Source organism: Lissotriton vulgaris, chromosome 4_1 (assembly GCF_964263255.1).
Source record: "Lissotriton vulgaris chromosome 4_1, aLisVul1.2, whole genome shotgun sequence".
Taxonomy (NCBI): Eukaryota; Metazoa; Chordata; class Amphibia; order Caudata; family Salamandridae; genus Lissotriton; species Lissotriton vulgaris.
In genome coordinates, this window is record NC_141691.1 from 1,284,027,021 (window position 1) to 1,284,038,916 (window position 11,896).

Genomic DNA, 11,896 nt, shown 5'->3' on the forward strand with positions numbered 1-11,896 from the left:
CTGCTCCTCTATATGGAGCAAATATTACATCCCAACACTAAATCTGCACACATGAAATGTATTTCTACGCATCCATGCGAAGCTAGTGTGTGTGTATGAGCGTGTGAGCACGAGTGCTTGTGTTCGTGCACAATACAGTCACAAGTAAATGCTGCAAAGTGTCTGAAATGTTCTGAAGGTTTTATGATATTGAACTATTAGATATGTATATAATCTTGCTTATGAATGAGACGACGAACCATATATTATTGTCTGGGTTCTGTAGGGCTTTTTTGGTCTTCTTGTCTGAAAGAGCCTTAATCCCTGATTCTGTTTTGCGCTTGTTGTTCTGTTTCTGTGTTATTGTGCCTGTTTATATGTGGGTTAGTTTTGACGAGGATGTCTGTCGGTGAGTTTTGTATTTAGATTTGAGTGTAGGGTTTTATGGGGTTGTGGTAGTCTTTGTGCCTGGCAGCATTAGCTTTGTTTCTGCATTAATATGTGCGGTTAGATAAAGACGTAGATGTGCTTAAGTGGGGGGGAGAGAGAGGTAAAACGACAGTGGATGAGCAGATTTGTGGGGCAGTGTTCATGTCTGACTATTTTGTACCTGTGTGTTTTTATTGTGTGTGTGTAAGGTGTGGATGTGTGTCTGGAAGGTGCACTTAGCCTCCTACTTTTTTTTTTTTTTTAGGTGTGACGTTAGCCAACACATTTTGATTTTACTTAAATTTTGGGTGGACTATAGTTAATTAAAAGGGCTTTCAGACAGATCACTTTATCCATTGATCTGTTATTGTGTCATTTACATTTTCTTCGACCCACTATAATTTACAACATATGGCAGTGGGTCATCCCACTTCAGCTATTGGCTAGTCTCACTAGGAGTGATAACATTCAGCTGTTTCACAAGGAGCACATCTCCATATTAGTTTCATTAAGTGCCAGTCCAAAAAATGCTTCGTTTTTAGTATATTTTGTTTTTAGATCAATGAGGACCAGCAGATTCCCAACAATAAAGCTTTGATAAAAACAATGACACAGCAAAACCCGCATTGACAAAACCATTCCTATTACCTTTACCAGTAATTGCTTCCTAAGTGTTTTTTTCACATTACATGTTTGTTGCCCAGCTCTACTAATGTTTATTTTGGTTGTGCCAATGCAGTATCTTCACCCCTTTTATCCAGTTCGGGATAGTATTGTAAACAATGGCCTTCTTATGTTGGGGAGGACACCACGAATGGTTGCTCACACTCAGTACTGGTTCTTCAGTGCCACTCACAAAGCACACACATGGAGGGGTTTGTAGTTCTTGCAGACAGTGGCTCCTGGGTTCGTAGGCTGTCTGGCTTTGTTGCCAGGACATATAAAAGGGAGATCTGTGAGAAAGCACAGCACCTTGCTGCAATCCATGGCAATTTTAAAATACTGTGCCCGGATAGGGAAAAAGTGGTTGATAAGCGGCAATATAACGCACTGGGAAATATTTAATTTCAGCGTCCAAATTGTTTTTAGTAATCTGGTATAGACAGATCCTTGGTATACATGTGCCCAGATTTGTTACGAAATAGCACATCTATGTGCTCCTAAACACTACTGTCTGATATTAACCATTTCACTGTCTGTTCTTGCACACCCGGTTGATGTGGATATATGTTTTTTTGTTACACTTGCGTTGTTGTTACTGAAACTTGGAGGCCTTATCGCACAAGTTATAGCAATTACAAAAAGTTCACTTTCTAGGGTAAATGTAAATAAATTAATGTAAATTTGTTAAATTTGTTGAGTCTAGAAAGTGGCCATGGTTCATGAGAGGCAAAGCCTCGAGTGCGCCAAAAGCCTTGTCCTTCCTTCAATGATGGTAATAAAAAGCATCTCACTCTGTGGATTTGCACGTGGTTTATGTAATGCTGATTTTGCTAGTGTATTAGTTATACCAAAAGTGTTTAGCCATAGCCAGAACACAGGTGGCCTTATCTGTGCCCTGAGATAAAATCATGTTTAATGGGCCTTGTTAGTAACATAGAAGTTGTTTTTCTATGTAGAGTTTTTGTAAAATGCAGTCTGTTCAGGCAGTGTTTTATCCATTTACCTGGGCTGTCCTGTAGTATTAGCGTTTTTAGAACACAGGTTCCAAATAAAATCCATTACTGGACTACATTTATTTTAACTGGCATAGCAGTGAGAAGGGTTAAAAATGTTATAATATTGTTTAATATAAAGAACGACTTGGGTTTCTTGGAATGCACTAATATGTCCATGTCTCTCATGTTTTGTGTGCAGGTTCACATGGGAACGCACATGTGGAATAATGCTCCAGCGAGACGTGGCCGCAGACTCTCTGTGGAAAACCCCATTGCTTTGTTGGGAGGGGACGCCCTAAAGTTCTCTGAGATGTTCCAGAAGGATTTGGCAGCCCGGGCCATGAATGTCGATTCTAGTTTTTGGAACCAGTATGCTGCTGCAATCACAAATGGACTCGCCATCAAAAACAATGAGATTTCTGTCATACAGAACGGAGGCATTCCTCAACTCCCAATCAGCTTAGGTGGAGGTGGACTTGGTCCTTTAGGGACCATGGGTGTGGACCGATCCCGAGCAGGCAGCAGCCCCACCACTTTGGGATTTGAAAAACTAACTTCCGATCCTGCCTCTAGTCGACCATTTGCAAGGTTCATGGAAGAGAACAAAGAGATAGGTATAAACTAAAATCATATGTTGCTAAGTACTGCCGAACCACTTCTCAATGCAGCAGCCGGCCATGTAATGTACAGGTTTTTTCAAAACGTTTGCAACAACCTCCTGTCAAATTTGGGTGAGTTCCTATTGGCTGGAGAAAAATTCGGTAACCATGGGGCTGCTGCTACAGAAATGTCTTGCAAACAAACTATGCATGGTACTCCTTCCAGCAGTTCAACTGACTGTTACCGAGAGCCTTGAAAGCAATTTCACTTCAAAACGTTCATTGGATAAGAGCAACTGGAAGAGGATTGGCGACCTCCAAGTGTTTCTTACATTGTACTTTCAACAAATATGAACGGTGGTTTCCCTGGGACGGTCTGTGAAGGTCATTCACTGACCTTGTACACATAGTTGGACTCTTGGATTTTTTAGATATCTAAAAAACGTGAATTTGTGCCCCCACCCCAAATGCTGTTTATTATTACAGTATCTTTGTATGTAGTATTTATAATGTTAAAATTACGCGGGTAAAAGACACTATCCTAGGCCCCAAAACTAAAAGAAGCTTTTGTACTGCAAAATTACACCTGGCTATGTGATATTTTTCTTCACAAGTTCTTTGTTCTGTTTTATTAGGATTAAGTGACATTAATTTCAATGCAGGCAAAACTGTGAAGTTTTATTGGGAAAGGTAGCATGCTTTACATGTGCAAGTACCTGTCAGTAACAAACCTTTCTCCTTTTTATTTAAATCTTTGTAGCTGCTATGTGGACAATGCTAAAAAAAAGTTTAAAAAAAAGATGTAGCGAGGAGTCTAACTCATTGATCGAGAGACAAATTGCAGGCAAACCTTATCACTATAAAATATTCTCAACACTATAAATGGTTGTGAGTTTAAAATAACGTTATCGAAGCTGTACCACAAAGGGTAATGTTTGCATAATGTAGTTGTAAACTCTTTAATTTATACGATTGCACTTTTGTATTTTGTATTGGGGAGGTTTGTCTATAATTTGAAAATGAACAAAGATAACTATTTTATAAATAGTGATTTTGTTTTAAAGGCAAATAGAAAAAAACTGTTAAAGTTTCTTGTTTTGTCTTAAAAGTCAAACCATGTTTGAATTCTGTGCTAATTAAAGAGAAAGCCACCACTACTTATAAGGTTCTAAATGTCATCTGGTCTGCCATTTCTAATACTAGAGCAATCTGTTTATTTTTTTCTGCAAAGCCTATTGAAACCTCTGACATACCTTTCTCTGAGTTCCACCCACCTTCCTGACTTCCAATCCCCTCACCCCCAAACACCCACAATGTGACGAACCAATTATGGATTGTAAAATTGATGCAATTCAAGTTAATATAATACAAACTGATTTTATAAAAAGAAAAAAATCTGTCATTGACCTTTTGTGTGACACACCGGGACAAGTTGCGTTTTAAAAATAATTTAAATCTGTTTCTAAGTTGTTGAATATTGTATCAGATTACTGCAAAGCACAATGATTTATGGCCTTTATGTTATGTTTTGATGCTATTAATAAGTTATCTTACGCATACAGCAAAATGCGACTGTTTCACTCGGAGCCTGCATACTGGGGGAGTCACAGGCTTAATCTAAACTTGAACAGTAAGTGTTTTGCGTACTACCTCAACTATGGGCATCGAAAGCATGATGGAATTTGACACTTAATAATCTCCATCTGACCATTTTTTAGGGTCATTCTGGGTAACTTTATGAAAACATTTGTTCCCCTTGTGTGACTAGTGCTTTGTATTCCATCTTGAAAATGACGAATCAGACAATCTTCTGAGATGATATGTTTTTTTTTTAAATCCCAGAGTTACATAATTGACAACTCTTGACAAATAATCCAACAAAGAAGACATCGAAGGCACATGGGAGGGATTAATAAAGGTTTGCAAAGCATTACTGAATGATTAATTGCAGCAACATGAAGTATATTTAACACTTTTGAAATCGCAGTGTTCACACTGTTTCATAAGAGTTCCTTTTCTTCATGGTTGTTTCAGCACCACCCAAATGCTTTGTTTGTAAACTTTTGATAGGAGACTCACGGGTATCTGCTTTTTGGGTGGCCTGGTTTTTAATCAAGCATTGACAAAAGAAAACGGAGGTGGCTCATTGTTGCTGTATCCCAGCATTTAAATGTTTTTATTTATGTGTCAATTTTGGTGGGTTTATTTTGTTAGTATTGGGTACCGTTTAGTGTTATCGCCTATCCCAGAAGGATGTGTATACTTTAAAAAAGGAGACATGCAAAGTGTTGTAAATAAGATGGCTGATGAAGGAACTGTAAGACTGGCCCCATTATGTGTTCAGGGTTGTGTCCATCCTCTGCATGGTGAAGAGAAACCCTATTTTTATACTACAATACCATGCAGGGCTAGGAGCTTCCCTGAACCTGGTGGGAATTGTTACCTAGATCCAATATTTTTTACAATTAAATCTTGTTGGCTTGACACATCTACTGATTGAAATGGATGTCTTAGTCTAGGTTACTATTTTTGTCATATGAAGTTGAAATAAATGCAGGATGTAATATTATATCTAATTTGTGTTCCTTGGTTATTCTAAAAATAAAGAATGTGGAACATGTGAATGCAGTGAAGTGGCATTTGATCTACATTTTTAACTTGCTTGAAATCCAAAGAAGTAACAACTGTGTACATGTGCTCAAAGCGGAAAGTATTCCAAAGGTATTCTTACCAGCCCATTTGTATTCTCTACTCATGTAGCGTTTAATGGATAAGCAAGTATAGGGAACGTTGTATGTACATGGGTCTGTTCATAAATATTTATAGATAGGTTGATAATGTCACCGATTGGATAGCGGTGACAGAAGAAAGTCATTCTCCATTATTGTGTGTTAATAAAAGTAAAGGAGAACGTTCTTCGCCTGTGACAATCTGGACACTGAAGTCCACATTTTAGCTTTGGCAGGGGGCCAGCAGAAGGTCTAGCCTCTGCTTCATGGTATAGGACCACTTATCATGGTTATAGATCCCTGCTTTCTTGTTAGGGATCCATACGCCATCAGTATATTCACCGGTGACCCAAATGTACTGTAGTCAGAGCAAAATGCAGAGCAAGAACTATGGAGCATATCAATAAGGCGGCGATAATAAATTATCGCCACCTTTGCAGCCGTTTTCGTCCGAAAAGCAGTGATAATTTTATCGTTATATCAGGAAGGTCACGCTACTGCGTGAATCCTTGCTCTAGCGCCCTTTCCCATAACGCCCACCTTTGCATCTCTAATGAGATGCAAAGTGGCCGTTCCAGCTCAAAATAACTGGCGAAATGTCGCTAACCGACATTTCGCCAATTATCAATGGGCACGCTAACCAGCATAGCGATAAGAAAAGTAGAGCTAACTTTGGTTATCGCTACTTTCCTTACTCCTGCTTTTAGTTTGACTCAGCCATGATATCCATTGGACGGTGGATATCATGGCTGAGTCTGCCCAGCCCTATCAGCAAGCTATCGCCAAACGTTGTGCTATTATCGCTGTATTTCCAGCGATAATCGCACAATTGGCAGCTTGCGCCTGGAATTTTATCGCTTTTGAGATAAGCATTGCTAATAGCACGCTATCTCAGCGATAAAATTCGGCGATAATTATCCTAGCGTTAAGTGCACTTAGCGATAATTATCGCCGGTTGTTGCTGATATGCCCTATGTTTTTCTTTTTAATCCTTCTCAGCATTTTTTTGTGTTTCTGTAGCAAACTCTCAGTGTGAGTTTGTTAGACAAACAACAATATAATGACCCTGAAGGCATATACGTTTTCCCTGCAAGCCCGTGCCATTTATTGTTTTCTTGTGTATGACTACCTTGCCCCTTCAGGTGAGGTTTCACCGGCACAAACTCTGAAGTGCCCCACTTTTAAGTAGGGCGGGGAAACTGCCTCCCTCTAAATGAGTTCTTAAATTACATCCACGTCAGTTTGTCTCCTCTTTGAGGCGTTCCAAATGCCAGTTCCTTTTCCTGTTATTTTGGGCAGAAAGGGTAGCACGAGACAGTGAGCAGGATGCAAAGTGAAACAGATTGAGCTTGATTGTTCTGGAAATGCACCTCCAGCTTTGACATTTTATGGGATCTTTCTCCCACCAAGATCTTTCTCCCACCTAGGTCCCAAATCTTGGAATGCGCTACCCACTGCCCTGAAATCCGAAACTAATTTGTTTTGTTTTCGAAAAAAATTAAAAACTTTACTTTTCCAATAGATTTCTGGCCGTCTTAGCTGTCAATAATGCTGTTGTAAATGTCCATTTTCACCTTCAGTCTATCCCTGGCGCCGGGAAACCCATTGCGGGTAGCTGTTGCGCATTATACGTTTTAAATAAATAAATAAATAAAATAAATGGGTGGTAAAGCAGGAGGGAAATTGTATGAGTAACAAGAGGGACAGCTACATTCGTTTTCTCTATATAATTGTTTTGTATGTGTGCTAGCCAAGAAGCAAAAGAGCATTTATTCGAGAGAAATGTAATATTCAGCATATAAAAAATAATCATTTGACGATTTATTCTTGACTGCTGACCCTAATGTCAACTGCAGTGTCCCTAGTGACAAGCAACTTATTCTCGAGTGGGACACCTTAATGCCCTACTTAAATACTAACATGGTAACCAGAGCACCCCAAAAAGGATATGGATGCTAACACAATATTTCAAAACAGATCCCAAAGGGGAATTACTCCGAAACAACTGAAATATATTAAAGCTTCAAAAACATCTTAAAATGTTTCAAACAACCAATTCGAACACTGTTCAAAGTAATTCTTTGGAACATGGAGTTTGCTTCCCACAGTAGAAAACTGGAGAGAGTTATATTTTGGATCAGAAGGTGCAGCAGGTTTGATTTCACATTTTGAACCACTGAAGTTCAGGTCCCCCTAAGCAAAAAAGTCATTACGCTCCCAGTAAATAGTAAGACATTTTTCTATAAATCGCATTCTGGGAACCCTTAAATGTACTATTTCATTGATACATACCAGTTGTAAGCCTCGTGCACAGCACATGGCGTATTTAAAAATCCAGGATAAAAGCCAGCAGTGGCCAGCTTGGCGATACATTGAATATCACATTTCCACTAGGACTGCTCAGGACAGTATAAAAATATATATTTTTTATATTTCGAGATGGTATTTTATTTCCTTTTTTAAAATAGACTTAAATTATGTTGTTTGATATAACATCTATTGGAGCATTTTTGGGTGTAGGTTTCTCACTACTACATTTTCCAAATGAACATCAATTCACTTCCTCTCTTCACACCCCCCTTCAAACCGCTGCAGTTTAGACAAGCTGAGTTCAATCTCTCTTCATTATATCCCTGTTTAATATTCTTTCGTTTTGTGATCTCCCTTCTTCTCACTTCTACACACTTATGTATTATTCCAAACCCCACCTCTCATATGCCCCATCAATATCCATTATCTGATTGCTGTCTGAAGCTCCACACCCATCTTCGTTCTGAATTTCATTTTCCTCAGTTCCTTATTTAATGTATCTAGCTTAAATCATATTAATATTTACTGGTCATTAAATCTGTATATGAGCTCCCGTAACACGTTTCACACCAATTCTTCTGCCCGTTTCTCAAACGTTGGAATGTAACATGTCTTCCTGTGCCTGAAGATTATCTGTGTGGAAGTTGTAGGGGCCATAACCAAACACCTGTTAATGGGCTTGTCCTCTTGAGAATCTCCTTGTAGCCCAGTATCTGCTAGTTCAGACAATCTCTGCCTTGTTCTCCATCTGATATCCAGCGCTTCGCACACTTTGCCCCAATAGCTTGTTTCTATTGTATACCTCCATAATATAAGAACTATGCATCTCGACTACTATGTGCATTCCCAGCATTTGACACTGTTGTCTTGTTACAAAGTTTCACTCTTGATTCTCGGTCTACAAACCATATTGTGGAGTGCTCGCTCCCACGCTGTGTTCATAGGGCCTCATTTATGAGGCCGTGCGTCACTTTTACGCCGCCGGTGCGTCACTTTTTGTGACGCACAGCAGCATAAAAAATGTGCCTTGTTGCACCTTATTTACAAAGTGACGCATCTAGGTAGATGCGTCACTTTGTAAACCCCTGCGCTACACTATGCCTGCGCCAGATATAAGTATGCAGGGTGGTGTTCTGACGCAAGAAAAGGTCATAGAAGTGACGCAGTGAAATCTATAAGATTTCACTGCGCCACTTCTATGACGCAAATGCGTCAATTTCTTACGCAAGACTGACGCAGGCCCTTTCACATGGGGCTTGCCCCATGTGAAATGACACATTGCTGGAGTTGCGTCACTTTTGTGACACACTCCAGCAATGCGTCACTTTTGCGCCATACAGATTCGACAGAAATACTGACGTATCTGTAACTCCTTGCGCAATGATGCGTCATACTGTAAATATGACGCATTATTGGTGTTGCAGAGAGGGCACAATGAAAAGTGACGCATCGCTGTTTTCACGCAGCGATGCGTCACTTTTCATAAATGAGGCCCATAGTGTTTTTTAAGTGCTGCGTATAGTGCATTGATGTTCATCCAATACATTCTTTTCCTAGTCTGTGCAAATCCAAATATATTCTTAGTGTTTATGATCTTTATCTTTAACCTCTCCATGTTGTTTATTGCTGCTGTTTATTGGGATATATTTTAGCTGGCTCTATCTTCGCCTCTAGTTCTCATCAAAGCATTTGTCAGCTTCTTTGGCTCAAAAACTGTCTCCTTTGTCGAGGACCACTGTATCAGGCATAAAATCAATTCCCTTTGGTATCCACTATTGCCATCTAGATCTTTCCATCTATTCCTTAGTTGTACATTGTTCCTTGGTGAGCCTGGAAACAGGTTCGGGAGGGGGGCACAGGGAAATACTATTACTATTGTGGCAACTGGAGAGTTTACAGCTGATATCCTTAGGCCACGATACTATTAATTAAAAAAAAATAAGCACCAAGGGCTTGAACCCAAAACTGAGCACCTTTATCAATTGATCTTTGTGGTAGCTGAGCAGATTAGACTAGTGGAGCTTACGTGGGATAAACCCTCAAAACTCAGCACAGCGCAATAACTTGTCGAAAAACAAAACGCTTTATTCTACATACAACTAAAACTACACTTAAACAAATATATGACGAGGAACAACCAGGTGAGGGAAAACATACTTTATGCGATCATTGGCCCTCTTCCTATTGATTTTGACAAATGATCACACTGCCCATTCTGTAGTCTACTGCCTTTAAATGAAGTAATGTTTTGGGACAAAGTAGTGTTATGGCTATACTAGAATACTCTGTAGTCTTTTATTGTCAGGCTCCAACTAGGAGTTTAATGGTGTTAGTCCAAGGTCTATGGAGAATCACTCGATAAAGGCAGGTGCAAGAGCAACTTCTAAGCTTCTTTCGCTGAAGATTGCATTTCCCTTTAGTTCAAGACCTATTGCTCGACTCTCAGTCTTAAGATCTGCACTCACGCACTTCTCCAATAATCAGAGCAAGTTTGGCAAGCGCCTGCTGAAATGGAGGTTCTTAACAGGCTCTCTGCTTTGATAACATAGAAGCGATCTTCACCCGAGAGTCCCTCTGCCTGTCAGAACACGACTCAGCAGTTTTCATTATTGATTATGGCCCATGCTCATAGAACCTAGGCCACACAATTTCATAAGGAGACAGGAAATATAGCAGTTCTCTTTGAAGGGCTACAGTTGAGCCCAGCGCTCGTGGATTCAAATTCCTAGGCCCAGGAGTGGAAAGCAGGCAGCAGCTGCCAAACCACCAAATGCGATACATCTGATTAGGCAGCCAGTTCACCCAGGGGGGATCTATATTTTGAAAACTGCTCACCATGGTACAGATTTTCCTGAAACGAGTGTACAACAGATGCTGTAGTTAAGCCCCCGTTGTACATGTTGAATGATGAGGGTAAGTGAATTTAGGAATTTTTAGGACTGCAGCGTTTACAGCATGATTATGGATTCACTGCATTTGGCACATCATTTGCATAGGTTTGCGATTGCACTACAAATGTTGTTTCTATCTTAAATTAATTAAAAAAATACAGAGAATGTGTTGAATAATGTGCACTTTTTCTGCATAATTTAGATAATCTTGCCACATAATCTGGTTCTCAATACACACATAATCCAAGTAGCCAGACAATGTTAAAGCTTTGCAGAGCGGTGTTCTGCCTGCCCTTACAATGATGAAATCCGTACTTCACAAGAAACTGTTGAATATTTCTATATTTCACAGTTAACTTTGAAATATTTCCTTATACCACTACATTTTGTGCAATAAAGCACCTCAGCATATTATGTATAGATATAGTTTGGTCATACTTTCCATAGATAGAGCGTTTTTTGTTTCACTTATAACTGGCACCGTTTGATGAATCTTCACAAAACTCCCCCCCCCCCCCCCCCCCCAACATTTTACACACCTCAGCTCCTTTCTAGAATTTTTGGGTTGTGATCTGTCAAGTGGAGGCCAAGAAAAAAGGTGCTCCCAAAAACATGTTTTCCCAATGCAATTTCACATGTGAATTTTAGGAACTGTTTTATAAAAAAAAGGCTGAAGGGAGTTATACCAAATTTGGCAGAGAGCTAGATATTCACTCTGAACATGTTTTTTGTGTGATTCGGTGTAAATCTGGTCAGCCATGTTTGAGAAATTAAGGTTTAATAGTAAGTGATATATTGACAGTTGGTCCCACAGGACTCCAGCGGTACAGCAAATTAAGGAAATAGAGTATTTTTATTGGCCAATTGGGCTTTTTTTCCAACCGCCTTCTCAGTACGACAGGACCACACCAGTCTCGCACTAATTGAGAATCTGTTCATTAAAATGACCCAGGCACCAACAAATGCACTGCTGCAATCCCCTCTGCATGCAGTTCTCTAACCACTTACACACTTCTCATTCACTGTAATGGTGGTGCAACATTTATGTTTGTATTTCGGCCAGCTAATCAGAGCGAGTGATCTCGCAGGATCGGCTCTCTCCCGTGAAATGAGATGGCCAACAGGAAAAAAGGCCCTCCTTGCCAATCAGATTGCTCCATTATGTGAAGTTGCTTGCCTGCAGGAAACACACAAGACTCTTGTGAACCCAACCTTCCAGATCTCTAACATTTTGTACCTTAATTTCTCAGATACTACTGAACAGATTCACACCAAATCAAAAAAGCACAGTTTCTGGGTTA

At 39.7% G+C, this 11,896-nt stretch overlaps 1 protein-coding gene across 1 annotated transcript in view; it reads left to right on the forward strand.

The window, feature by feature from the left end:
- The window catches only part of SALL3 (spalt like transcription factor 3), a 59,113-nt gene extending 53,832 nt beyond the window's left edge, over nt 1–5,281 (forward strand). Inside the window, exon 4 of the mRNA XM_086965514.1 lies at nt 2,266–5,281. Coding sequence (XP_086821640.1) covers nt 2,266–2,691 — 426 coding nt within the window. The 3' untranslated portion in view covers nt 2,692–5,281. The remainder of the gene's footprint in view (nt 1–2,265) is intronic.
- The last annotated feature ends 6,615 nt before the right edge of the window (nt 5,282–11,896 follow it).